The sequence below is a fragment of the Camelus ferus genome, chromosome 33 (genome assembly GCF_009834535.1).
Source record: "Camelus ferus isolate YT-003-E chromosome 33, BCGSAC_Cfer_1.0, whole genome shotgun sequence".
Taxonomy (NCBI): Eukaryota; Metazoa; Chordata; class Mammalia; order Artiodactyla; family Camelidae; genus Camelus; species Camelus ferus.
This window is the reverse complement of record NC_045728.1, coordinates 16,978,209-16,991,587: the sequence shown is the minus strand read 5'-3', so window position 1 is coordinate 16,991,587 and position 13,379 is coordinate 16,978,209. Positions and strand designations below refer to the sequence as shown.

Here is a 13,379-nt window from a genome sequence, read left to right as displayed (position 1 = left end):
TTTTATTGTTATAAAGCATTCTTTTTGGTCAAGAAGTAATGGTAATATAGACATACAGTGTTTTAGTTAATCCTCCCAGATGACTTTACTCCCTTTTCATAAGTGAGGAGAAAAAAAAGAGCTTTATAGACGCTAAGCCACTTGCCTAGTAAGTGGAGCTGAGGTTTGAGGCTCCTTAATACGTGCCAAACTCGCAGGCACTTAGGATACAAATTAAATACAGCACATTCCCAGCCTCCAGGCTCACTGGCTAGTCCTGTGTCAGTCTCTTTATTAGTCAGCTCAGGCCACCAAAGCGCCACAGGCTGGGTGGCTTAGACAACAGAAATTTATTTTCTTACCGTTTTTGGAGGCTAAAAGTCAGATAAGGTTGTGGTCAGTGTGATGTCTGGTGTGGACTGTCTTCCCGCTCTCATATCCTCCCATGGCCTCTCCTCTGCGCTCCTGTCTAAGGAGAGAGAGCTTTCTAGTGCTTCTTCCTATAAGGACACTAACCTAATGGTTCAGGGCCCCGCCCTTATGACCTGATTTCATTACATGTCCTTAGGGGCTCCATCTCCAAATACAGCCACGCTGGGGGTCAGGGCTTCAATATATGAATTTAAGGGGAGACACACTCAGTCCATAACAGCCTATCAGTCTCCTGTGCTTGAATCTTGTATTTTTGGAGAGCTCAAGGGTGCTGGCAGTTAGCGGTGGAGCTTCTGAGAGTTTGACTTCTCCATGTATACCACCTATTGAATACGAAGTCTCGTATCGGAAGTGAAGGGGTCGGCTGAGCTGTAAGGAACGGCAAAAATAGTGTGTTGGAAGATGTGCATTTCATCCACGTTGTATTTGGAAGCCCTCTAGTTTGCGGTTAGCCTAGATTATTTCCTAGAGCAGAAGGACTCATTTCTAGCAGCTTAGGTCACGAAGGTAGATCAGCCCAATATTTCAGCCACAAAATCCTAGAGCTGAATTTGTTACAAGTCCCTGGGTAAGTTGTCCGGCAAGGGTGGCATGACTATCACCTGTTTTAGGAAGTGAACTCAGAGCTGAAAGTGTTCGCACCTGTAAACTCTGGATGGGCCGCAGGGCCGCCTTCTGTCTGTACTGCTTTACTCTGAATGGGCCACCACAGCGTTTTCAGTCACCATCTGAGAAGCCAGATCATTGTCACCCACCTGTCTCAGGGTGAAGCCAAACTCAGCAAACACTTTTAAACGTAAGATATAATTCTTCTTGTAGTCTAGATGAGGAGATACATTTATAAGCAGTTTAAGAAAAAAAATCACAAATTTAGGGGGACTGCAAGGTTTTTTGAGTACTCAGAAAAAAATGGTGACTTTACTAATGAAAAAAAGAACCTGGTTGTAAGGCTATACTGCAAGAAATAGCTGATAAAATTTTGACCGAGGCTATAAAACATAAAGATGCTTGGGAGATATTTACCTGATTACAGTCTTTTCTCTGTTGCTTTATCCATTTCTAAATCATCCTTGGCTAGTCTTAGAAAATTACATTAGTAAACAGTTAAGGAACATAGAGGTATGAATGTTAAGATCCCAAACCATTCTTTCTTACGAGAAAACTTGTAAGTGTGGTCAAAAAGGGAACACGTATCTGGGGAAGGGTCAAGGGAGCCTAAGAGTTGCCAGCCAGATTTCAGAGTTTTTGTTTCCCAGTGCTATGGGGAAGATTGGTCCGGGTCTAGGAAAAAAGCATTTGCCACTTCCTTTTAAATGACCACTTGTCACTTTAAAACCCTGTAGTGCGTTAGCCACCATGTCCGAGTAATAGCTTTGGCCGCAGGACAGTTTTTATGGAATAACCGTCCCCTCCCCCAAGCAAACAAAGATCTGAGTCACCCAAGTCTCCCTCTCCAAATAAAGGGCCTCGCAGCGCCTTCAGATCGGTTGCCATAAGAGGAAAGTTTCCTGTGTCTGGCCCAGGGATGTCCCACGTCACCTCTCACATACGAGAGCTTCTCCTGCTTCCAAGGGAAACAATAGCTCCGCGCAGTGTATTCCAGGTGAACGTCCTGCTGGCAACTCCGCATCTTACCCTGGCTGCTCCTGAGCAGCCATTCATAGGAGAAAACTGGATTGATCTCCACGGGGGACTAGTTAAGGTAATGAGGTAAATAATTGCCTCCTCGTTGGGGCTTTTCCCAGCCAGAAGAACTCACAACCACAGCTCCCCTCTGGGTGCTGTTTCTGCCCGCCATGAGGTGGTTTGCTTGGCAACTTGCAGGATGGCCAAGCTCTCACTCAGGAGCTGTGCTGAGCTCGTCCCTGCGGGATGGACACTCTGTGCTGCTGGAGGAGAGAGAAGTCAGTCCACTAGTGCTCATTAACCCCTGCTGGAATTTGGGGCCTGCGAGTCATTTGTTATTCTATAATGGAAGGCTTTGGCTGTTTGCTGTTTGATTTTTTTTTCCACTCCTTTTTGTGATATGTCTGCCTTTAAAGAATTCTTTTTTTTTTCCCATTCCTCAGGCACATAGAACCAACTAAAGACTAAATCAAACAGGCAGGTACTTAAATTATGAACATAAACGTATGTCTAGAGCCTTCCAATAGGTTCTGTGGTTGAAAATTAGAAGAATGCTGGCGACTGCTCTTTTTTCTTAGCTATGAGCCATGCAGTTGTTTTTGGGGTTTTTTTTTTTATCTCATCTTCGCCCTCTTCATTTCCCTTATTGAAAAAAAAAAAAAAAACTGGCAGGCCTGAAGCTAATAGACCCTATTCATCTGGAAACCACTAAAAAAATTGTTTATTGTAATAAAGATGACTCAGAGAAACCTGGGAGGCAGTGCCAGCTTGGGTCATAAAGGGCTTCTGTCTCTAAGCACTGCAGCTGACTTCCCTCAGCTTCCCAGCTACAGGTTGTCATTAGTAACAAATGTGTACATCTTGAATATTACGCGTAATTTCCGACTTGCCACAGGTCTCGAATCTTTTTTCCTGTGTGGATGTTCCTGATGTCTCAGCAGAGCAGCCACTAACGGTCTCCTCCCGCCTCCCTCTCACGCTGGTGTTTAGGTGAATGGCTGTCTGCTGGACCCTGTGCCCCCTGTCCTGGCGAGGAAGGGGTGCCAGTCGTTGCCTGGCAACGTGATGGAGACCTCCATTGATGAGGGCGTGGAGACAGAAGGAGACGCCGAGGAAGACCCCAGTCAGGCCTTCGACGCCTTCCAGTCCACACGCAGTGGGCAGAGACGGCACACTCTGTCGGAAGTGACCAATCAGCTGGTGGTGATGCCTGGTTCAGGTACAGTAGGCAGTAAGCACCACGTTAAGTCTTCCCAGCGTCACCTCGTTCTCCAAGCTCCAAGAACTGGTAACAGTACCAACCGGTTCCCAGAATGTTGTCTGGGTCTTGTTCCCTCATGGACCACATTCAGCGGGCTGGAAGATCAGACCTGGTCAACAGCCACAAAGATTGAGATGGAATATCTCTGAGATGGCTCCTCTAACTCCCAGGACCCATCTGAGGGCTGTGACACTCATCGGCTCTCTGGCTCTTTTTGAGTGGCAGAGATCTTATGGGTACAGGTTCTGGAGTGTTTTCCCCACTAAATTTGAAGCTGATTAAATTGCCATATAAGAAGTTTCTGGAAAGATGTTTTGGCTGGAGATGAAGGACGTTGTGGCTGTGTTGTATGCTTTGTATCCTATGTTCCAAGAATATGCTATTTGTTGGTGGTGATAATGTGTTTTGTTTTGGTTTTTTTCTCTTAAAGGGAAAATTTTCTCTGTGGGTGACAACCCCTCCCTTGACAGTGTGGACTCTGAATATGACATGGGGTCTGTTCAGAGGGACCTGAATTTTCTGGAGGACAACCCTTCCCTCAAGGACATCATGTTAGCCAATCAGCCCTCACCCCGCATGACGTCTCCCTTCGTGAGCCTGAGACCTGCCAACCCAGCCATGCAGGCTCTGAGCTCCCAGAAACGAGAGGCTCACAATAGGTCTCCAGTGAGCTTCAGAGAGGGCCGCCGGGCGTCAGACACCTCCCTCACCCAAGGTGACTGCGGCTTTCTCTGCTGGCTCTCACAGCCCTTACGCTGCTAGGACTTGACAGGCTTTGCTGCCGTGTGAGTTCACACGCGTGGTCACTGAAAGGCCTTGTGTTTTATTTGAACATTGTTCTTTCTCTCAGGAATTGTAGCATTCAGACAGCATCTTCAGAATCTGGCTAGAACCAAAGGAATCCTAGAGTTGAACAAAGTGCAGTTGCTTTACGAGCAGATGGGATCCGAGGCCGACCCTACCTTGGCATCACCTGCTCCTCAGCTCCAAGCCCTTGCCAGCAGCTGCCCTCAGGTGGGTGCCCCGGGCCCTGGCCGCAGGGGCTCTGTGAGTACCTGGCAGGGCTTTGTCCTGAAGATGCATCATTTCACTCAGGACTTACTGCAGTCCTGGAGCAGACAGATGCTTTTGGAAAGCCCGCAGCCTGAAAGCTTTCCCTCTTGCAGCCCTCTGCCCCTGACGGGCCGGGTTAGGCCCGTCCACGCAGGCCCAGGTGATCCGCACCACGTGGAGGCCTAGACACTGGCCAGCTCTGCTCAGTTCACAGGACGGACTGAACGTGAACTCCCTCCCCCTCACGTGCACACACACACACACACACACACAGAAATTAAGAATAAGAATCTTGACACAAAATGAGAAGCTTGTTGCTGCTATTTTTGATGTGATATCACATCATTAAATCTTACTAAATGAATTATTGATGCTAAAAATACAAAATATTGCTGTCTATCTAATAAATTTCATTTGAGTCCGTTTCCAGTGCATCACGGACTTTGATGCCACATGAAGGTAATAACGTTCTGGTGACAGCAAGGGCCTTTGCTCCAGTACTGACTAGGTAATGGTTTACTACAGGAGATGCATGTGTACACGTTCTGCAAAGTGGTTAACCCTCAGCCTACCTACTGGCTATGTGAAGAGCTCTTGAGTACTCTGTCTTAGCAGAGCTGGAGTTCCTCTTGGACGTTCGCCCATGTGCTTCAACTAAGAATTGAAACTTTCTCCCCTAACGGACAACTGAAAATGTGTTCACCCCTTCTCCTCAGGAGGAAGTTTCTCAGCAGCAGAAAAGCATCTCTGCGCTGCCCAGCAGCCCACACCCTCAGCTCTGCCAGCGGCCCGGCCTGGAGGCCCAGTTCCTGCAGCACCGACTCCAGGTGGGAGCGCCCCACCCCCCCATTCCCACCCCGCCTCGCTTTGTGGCACCAGCTCACTGTGCTCATCCACGGTCTGCCTTTCTGCACAGTAGCAGCCTGTTGGGCTTGGTATTTTTTTAGGGTAGCTGCTTAATTCTTAATTCCTGATAGGCATCTAGGTCTGGAAACATGTTCAGACTTATCCTCATGCTCTGTGCTGGCAGCAGAAAAAGGTTTGTCCTCAGAGCCCAGGAAAGGGTACTGCCACTGAGCGGTAGGAAAGGGAACAATGGCTTCTTTGCTTCTGACGGTGTACATCTTGGTGAATAATAAATAAAATGAAAATTTCAGTCAGGAAGCATGTACTATCAACTCTCGCTCGGTGCCTGAAAATCCTTAACACCGAATACAACACAGATCCCATAAAGAATGGACTGTTTGTTCATTCAACAAGTGCTGTGGCCTCTGCTATAAATTTAATTCCACTTCCTCATTGTTTTCAGTCTCCATGAACCTCCCAGTCCTAGAAGACTTTTAGAAATGGAGAACTGACCTAGGTTAGACCCGAGAGAGCCCAGGCCTGCTGACTCAATACTGTTGGGCCAAAGGCTTTGCCAGAGTCTCAGTGAGCACGTGGCATTCTCCTCACTCTGTGGCTCACGTGGCTTCGAACTCCAGGCAGAAGTTCGGTCTAATGACTGCGTCCTGGATGACACACGTCATGCTTGTATTTCTTCTGCTCTTCCAGAAGCCCAGCCTTCTGTCAAAAGCCCAGAACACCTGCCAGCTTTATTGTAAAGAACCACCACGGAGCCTTGAACAGCAGCTGCAAGAACACAGGTGAGAGATGGTCTTGAGCCACAGAAGTCACTCTCTTTGTGGGAACTTAAGCCGGGTAGGTTGTCCTTTTCCCTACAATTTGCCTCTACCAGGAACATAGGTTTCAGTACGCTGGTGTGCATGTTCCACTGTCCGTGGAGTACGGGCCTGTCAGGGGACAGCAGCCCTAAATGTGCTTTGTTCTCCTTTTCTTCCAGTGTTTCCCCTTTGGGTTATGAATAGACCTAAGCTTTCAGAATCCCCGACCTAATGCGGTTTAAGTGGGTTATACTGGAGAGAAGGCGTCCATCCTCCCCTGCAGTAACTCGTGCCCTCAGGCCTCACTAGTAGAAGCATCTTGGCCAAGATAGAATTACCCTAATCCATCAACCTGCAGACACTCACAGAGGCCAAGGTGTCACCCCCGCTTCGAAACACTCCGGACGGGAAATCAGCCTCTCGCTCCGTAGGGAGGAGAAACGCAAGAGTCTTAGAGAAAAAGAACTCCTGTCCACTGGGGCACTGAGGGATCAGCCAGAACCGGGGGACAAAAAGTAAGATTGTGTTTAAGAAACCAAACACAGTTGGCTCCTACCCCTGTTTGTTTTTTTTTTTCTTCCCTCCTGCCGTGGGAAGCGGAGAAGTGGGGGGACTGACGCTAATGACTGGTACTGGATTTACGTTAAAATTGGCATCACTGAAGAAGATTTAAAATTCTTTCTTTTGGTGTTGCCGACTTAGACTCCAGCAGAAGCGGCTCCTCCTGCAGAAACAGTCTCAGCTGCAGGCATACTTTAATCAGATGCAGATAGCAGAGAGCTCGTACCCACAGCCCGGCCAGCAGCGGCCCCTCCCCGGCCAGGAGCCGCCCCCGCCGGCCCAGCCGCCCGCGCCGTTCAGCCGGACGCAGCCCCTGAGCCCCGTGCTGGAGCCCGCTGCCGGAGGGATGCAGTACAGCCCCTTCCTCGGTCAGTACCGGGAGATGCGGCTGCAGCCCCTGCCGTCCCCGCCGGGTCCCCGGGCCGCCCCTCCGCTGCCGCCCCCGCCGCCCCCGCCCCCGCCGCCGCCGCCGCCGCCGCCGCCCCCGCAGTCGGGAGCCGCCCCCGCGCCCCTGCGGTTCTCCTATCAGACTTGTGAGCTGCCGGGCGCCGCCTCCCCGGAGTCGGACTACCCCACGCCCTGCTCGTACCCCATGGATGGAGACCCGCAGAGCGGCCGCCTGGCAGCGCCAGACTGCCCCCAGAGCTCAGGACTGCAGGAAGCCCCCTCCAGCTACGATCCTCTAGCCCTCCCGGAGTTCCCCGGACTCTTCGATTGTGAAATGCTGGAGGCCGTGGACCCACAGCACAGCGGCTACGTCCTGGTAAATTAATCTCGGCGCAGGAAGTGAAGCGGGTCAAGTGAAGACAGCGTGTGTTATTTCTATTTTTATTCCAGCCTTTTCAATGTAAAGCTTATTTTCCTGCCCTCTCCCTAATGGGGTAAAAATCAAGTCGCCCAGCTGGAATTGGAGGGCCCGGCCGGGTGGATGTGGCTCCCCCCGGCTCTGTCCCACCACGGTTTCCGTGGCCAGTGCTGGAACAGTTGAAGGCTGAAGCTCGTGCCCTTAGGTCAGGTGGAGCAGGCGCTCGTCAGAGGCACCAGCAAATGTTTCTATAAGAAGACATCCAGCCCTAGGTTTTATGCAAAACTCCACCAATTTATTATCGAGGGAAATCTTGGTGAAAGCAGGAAAAAGAAAGTGTGCCATTACATATAGGCAAAAAAAAAAAAAAAGGCAATATAATATTTTTCACTGAAGCCAAGAACAGCATGTTGCTTAAAGGCAAATCAAGAATACATATTAAAGTTGATGCACAGGAAATAAAGGAAAGTTGTACTTTGCCAGTGAGTCGTAAGTTCTAAGCTGCTGATGCAAGTTGTCCCCAAGACCATTGCAAAGGGGTAGAGCGTGAGCCTTGTTTCCGGGGCCACTAAAGAACAGCTGGTACTGACCCCTGAGACTGGCGGTCGCCTCCATCTGAGAACAGGTGACACACCTCTTCAGCAGGTGCCCTGGGTTACAGTGTGTCCTCAGGGCTCCAGAGATGTCACCTGTGGAACCAAGGGCAGGAGACTGGAGAAACCATCAGGAGCACAGCCCTGGACCAGGGAAGATGGGCTTTTCCTGCGATCTTCTGTGGAGACTTCTAGTTTGGGGCAGTTGGTCTTTAGAGGACCTGGCGTCTCTTTTAAAATGTAATAACTACTTGGACTTTACACTAGATGTGGCTAGTCGTTTATCGAGCTTTGTATATTTGAACAGTTTCATATAGGGCTTAGGAATTTTAAGGACAAGAGAAATGAACTTCTATCACCCATGTGAAGTGGTTAGTGCTGTGCCTTCTCCCCCCAGATCATGCTTTAATTATTTCTTTTCTGTAGAAACCAAGTTTCCCACTTATGTCAATGCTAAATCCAAAGTCACTTCAGAGTTTGTTTTCCACCATGTGGGAATCACATCCTTAATTTCCTTAGGTTTTGACTTGTAATGAAATGTTCAAGTATTAACAGCAATATTCAAAAGACCACAGATGTGTTAACCATTTAAAGCAGGTCATCTGCCAAGCACGTGATATGACCAGTAAAACTGAGACCCTTACAGCTCAGTCGTCAGAGTAAGTGAAAAATAGATGCTACCGCTAGTGAACTGTCGGCCTAGAGGCAATGAGTATTCTGTCATTCGGACAGTAACATCCAAGTGTTACAAATTCAGTATTATTTACAAAGAGGACCGTTTCTGTCCTTTAGAATGGCGTGTCCTATCAGCAGATGAATGCATTAAGCACAAGGCATCTTCCTTAAAGCACAAAGAAGAGAGATACTACACTGATGCTGCATCTAGAACACCTTTAAGTTGCCTTTCCTCTTTGTAGTACGTGTCCAGGCAGGTGAGGAGAAGCGTGGAAGGTCTGAGGAGCTCTGTTCTGGCCCCTCTTGGCGCCAGGACGCTCCGCAGAGGCACTGCGCTTGGGGTCGGGCTCTGGGTGTGGGCGACAGTGGTGCGGAGGACGAGTGTTTTGTGACTTGACAACACGCAGTGAAAAATCCAGGAAGGAAGTAGGTTCCTTCTGCGGATTGTTTAATCCTCCTCGTGCTTAAGATTGATGATTCCGTGAAATAGACATCATTTCATTTAAGAGATCCTCTCATTAAGACCTCTAACCTTAGAGCTATAAAGCAGGGCTTGATTTGTTTAAACTGAAGGATGTTTTCCCAAAATAGTCTACAGAAGTGCTATAATATTTATGAAATTAAAATGCCTTCCAGATCGAAAACGGGGGCCACTCATTTCAGAGTCGCAAGAGTGGCATTTACAGATGGGCAGACACACCTGCCCCATGAGACAAGGCCATGAGCCGCTTAGCCCAGGACACCTGGGAGCTGCGGCAGGTCAGCTGGGCTGACAGACAAGAGGCAGCGGAGAGGCTGTTGGGAGGCTGAAGGCCCCAGAGGTAGACACCGGGGAGCGCGCGGCGGTGGCCAGGCCTGTCGGGAACTGACCGGCAGCAGGGCGGAAGCCCCCGGGGAGAGCATGGCCCGTCCTGCTGGACTGTGTTGTAAGTACCTGTTTGCTCTTCTCATTTGTTTCAAGCAGAAATCAATAAATTCCATAACAATCTGTATTTGCTGAAAGCTAGGCTGGTGAGAGGAGACTGGTTCTGTCGGTCAGTGAGGCATTTTGCCAGCCCTGCCTGATCAGCCCTGTTGCTCTGTCCCCTCACTGGTGACCTGTGCGTGTCTCCTCTCTTCACAAATACTAAAGTAACACTAAGAACGCTTAGTACTCTTCTTTTTCTAAGAGGTACTTTGAGGTCATGACTTTCTTTCCAGTCTGTTTCACATTAGCAGCGTGAACACTACTGTATAATAACCATTAGCTTTATTGTCTTGTAAACCAGGCTCCTCTGAAGAGACTTCAGTGAGATGAACGAGAGGTAAAAATTTCATTCAGCAAAAAGTGCAATATGTGTGGTACTTTATTTTTTGTTTGTGCTTTTTTTTTTTTAATCCAGGGATATTAATCTCTGCTTTGGGAGAAATGCACTAGTCCTACAATTTCCAGGTGGGCAAGTGTCTCTCTAGGATTTACACACAGCTGATATGCTGGTCCCTGTAAGGCAAATAGAGCCCGTTAGCTCAGTAGAGAGGGTGGATGTTCCATCTGAAAACTCCTGGGGAGCTGCACTGAACACCCCCTGACGCCCCGCCACCATCTCTGTCCCCCCCAGGCCGGCACTGCCCTCTTGCTGCCTTGGGAACAGACGGGGCGGTAGAAGGTTCTCCACACCAGCCACCCTCCAGTCTCCACTGATGGGAAACTTCTGGGGCCCCCAGAGGAGGGCTAGGGGATGGGACTAAAGGACTCCTTTTCTGCACCAACTTTGCCTCCAAGGAAAGAGAAAATCAGAGTCCCTTTCTTCCCCAGAAATAAAGAACTTCCGCACGTGTGAGCTGTGTCCTGACTCAGTTAAGTAGGACTGACAGGAGGAACCTGGGGTCCAGGCTGAAGGCAGTCCTCGGCTCAGAGCAGTGGGGAGCCCTGTGCCCTGCCGGGGAGTGAGGAGACCACCTTGTGGGAATGTCACCCTCCAAGCCGACTCAAGGCTCCTGCAGAAGGGACTCATGGTGGCACTGGCCTCTCCCTCTCTGTCCCCACACTGTCATTAGGACCCGAAAGGGAGGATTCTCAGAGCAAAGAATTCTACCTAATTGTTAGAGTCGGGAAGAGGGTGTATTCTCAGCTGGAGAGTGACGGGTGGCCAGCCAGGAGCTGAAGGCAGGTGGAAAGCAGAGGCCTCCACTCTAGTGGGCCGGGGGTCCAGGGGTATGGCAGTCAGAGCAGCCCGTCAGGGGTGGGCAGTTCACATGTGGACGTGATGAAATGCGCAGTTTCCTTTGCAGGGTCCTCCCATCTCCAGGCAAGCCCCAGGTACTTAAATACTGGGTTCTGTGTTGAGGTCAGAATTTCCAGCTCTAGACTACATGTCAAGACCTGTGAGCAGCTTCACCTAAGCTCCCTGTTGGCTTAAGGAAAATCACACTCTGGATAATCTTTCACATTCCTCCTCTTTGGAGACAATACGTAGGGTCACTGGACAGCACGGGGCCCAGGAAACAGCTGCGGAGTCCCCGTGCCGGGGCTGACCTTGGCTGCGTCCCTACCCCTAACTGGGCTGCCTCTACCGCCGCCTCGGAAGCCACCCGAGCTGCTCTGTCCCTCTGTACTGAGACATCAGAGGTGAAAACTGGGGGACGGGTAGTAAGTTGGAGTCATGGAGAGGCAGGGGTCTTTGATCACTTTGTTGCTTCAGGAAATGTTTACAGAACTCATCCTGAGTGATGTGTGACAGACGAGAGTAACACCACCTGCCTCTCTAAACTTGACAAATCCAGTTCTAACAAATTGATGGATCCCTTCTGACCAGTTCAGCAGTATGGTCCTCCCTGGCCTGTATCCCTGGCCTCACACGGCCCCTCACATCTTTGTTTTACTGTTATTCCCCAGTAACCGTTGTCCTGGCTGACTCCAGGAGACTCACAGCCGCCCCAGTTAGACCATCTTATGTCCACATCTCATCTGCGCAATTTTCAACACACTTGGCAGAACTGGGCACCTGCTGGTGCGTAGATGGAGAAACATACAGCAGCGCTGCCCACAGCCAGTGGTAGGTTTGGTGGTTCCTGTCCAGATAATCAGCTTGTCTGTCCAAAAGGAGCAGTAGCTTCTCTTTGCGCATTAATTTACCAAGAATTTTCACAAGTAATCTCTTCTAATCCTCCCAACAATACTATGAAATCAGCTGAGCAGAGAGTCCTCATTTTCCACAGCTGAGGAAACCCAAGCTCTGGGAAGGTTACGTGACCTCTCCAAGCACACAGGGCTCACGCGTGGCCGAGCCGGACAAGCTCTGGGGTTTTCTGGCTTCTCACTCCACTCTCCTCCCTCCTCGGTAGCAGTTGACCCTTTTCATGAGCAAACAGCTGTATAAACAAAGCCCCCATCTTGGCCAAGCACTGACTGGATGTGACACTGTCCCCGAAACCTTATTCCCGCTTGACAGCTGCCCGGCTTTGGGGGAAGAGGTGCCCTCCAGGTGACAACTGTAGTTGTCCAGGTGGCCCCGCATGAACAAGGCTAAGGGAGAGACAGACCCCACAGATCTTTCCAGTGTCCAATGTACCACAGAAGCTTAGGTTCACATCAAAGATGTGTCGTTTCTCCAAGTTACACAATATCGTAATTTCCCACAGAAGTCTATGATGGCGGGACACACCCTTCCTTAACTGCCAATGGCTTTGGCCGCCACTGCAGGCCAGCGACTCAACCTCAAGAAAGGGGGCTGCGCAGAGAATTATCAGGAACTCAGCCCAGTCCTGAGGGGGGGTCATGAAGTTTCTTTACCATTAAGGCCCATCAAGCAGAAGTGTTACCAGACACTCATAGGGTTAAGAAAATAACATCCTTTGATCGAATACTTTTGTCTTTTCAGAGGCAAAGTGGGTGGATAGGGAGGAGCTTTAAAAATAGAAGTACAAAATAACATCCTGGAAAAAAACGTGACCCCAGATTGGGAGAACGTTACATTAGCAAATGCAGATAACTGGGACTTGCCACTGGCTGTGTGATGCCTATCTGTTCACGATTTGCTCAGTCAAGGAAATTCATGTGGTGATGCCTTTCCACTACTGATGGTGAAAGAAACCTGCCTCCACCGAAATCTCTGAAGGGAAAAGAACCAGAAAAGGAGGTTTGCTTCTCTTCGGGGACTGCAGTTTAGGAAATAAAAGTGATACAGAGATATTTGCACTTTGTAGAAAGGGCAAGATTATTTGCTTATTTCTGAAGGGAGGAGGGTGGTCTCTGCTGGATATCTGGTTTGTGAAAGAGTTACTTTCGATAAAGTTAATCTAATTGTAGTTATTTTTCCTGTGTGCTTTTTTTTTTCAGTTACCAAGAAAAAATGGTGAGTTCAATAGCTTTGGTATTTTGAGTGCAAATCATAATAGCTCCAATGTGAAAAAATCAAAATGTAACCTGTCACTCAATGTTAGAAAATTGCCTAAAATGCAGTTTAATAAATGATCTTTGTATCAAACGGTAATTTAAATGGGGTAATTTTCTGCAAGGAAAATGTACTGTTTTTACGTTTCCAACCCTCTTGAACTAAAATAAAAACAACTTGTTTTCTAAGAGCCTGGGTGATGTGAATGTCAGGCGGAGGATGGGGCCTCTCCCTCGTCGGGCCTCGGGTGGAATTTTGAAACTATGGAAGGTGGCTGTGTTCCCTGAGCTCTGGGGCTCATTTCAGGCTCCAGAAAAGGACAGTGGATAATATGTTCTCATTGACGTCAGCAGGGTA

The 13,379-nt window shown here is 49.2% G+C and overlaps 2 protein-coding genes across 5 annotated transcripts in view; one reads left to right on the top strand and one right to left on the bottom strand.

Annotated features, from left to right (window-relative positions):
- Nucleotides 1-13,210, top strand: part of SIK2 (salt inducible kinase 2) — a 113,896-nt gene extending 100,686 nt beyond the window's left edge. For 2 of the 3 annotated variants that reach the window (XM_032472721.1, XM_032472720.1), the window contains exons 10-15: nucleotides 3,028-3,256; nucleotides 3,729-4,013; nucleotides 4,149-4,312; nucleotides 5,068-5,178; nucleotides 5,906-5,997; nucleotides 6,718-13,210. In XM_032472721.1, the coding sequence (XP_032328612.1) occupies nucleotides 3,028-3,256; nucleotides 3,729-4,013; nucleotides 4,149-4,312; nucleotides 5,068-5,178; nucleotides 5,906-5,997; nucleotides 6,718-7,348 (1,512 nt within the window). In that variant the 3' untranslated portion in view covers nucleotides 7,349-13,210. Of the gene's footprint in view, nucleotides 1-3,027; nucleotides 3,257-3,728; nucleotides 4,014-4,148; nucleotides 4,313-5,067; nucleotides 5,179-5,905; nucleotides 5,998-6,194; nucleotides 6,531-6,717 lie in introns of those variants that run through there. The other variant, XM_032472722.1, reaches the window with a different exon arrangement.
- PPP2R1B (protein phosphatase 2 scaffold subunit Abeta) overlaps nucleotides 9,912-13,379 on the bottom strand; it is a 35,045-nt gene continuing 31,577 nt past the window's right edge. Inside the window, exons 16-17 of one of the 2 annotated variants that reach the window (XM_032472728.1) lie at nucleotides 11,161-11,238; nucleotides 9,912-10,129 (exon numbers count right to left, since the gene is read on the bottom strand). In XM_032472728.1, the coding sequence (XP_032328619.1) occupies nucleotides 10,037-10,129; nucleotides 11,161-11,238 (171 nt within the window). In that variant the 3' untranslated portion in view covers nucleotides 9,912-10,036. Of the gene's footprint in view, nucleotides 10,130-11,160; nucleotides 11,265-13,379 lie in introns of those variants that run through there. The other variant, XM_032472729.1, reaches the window with a different exon arrangement.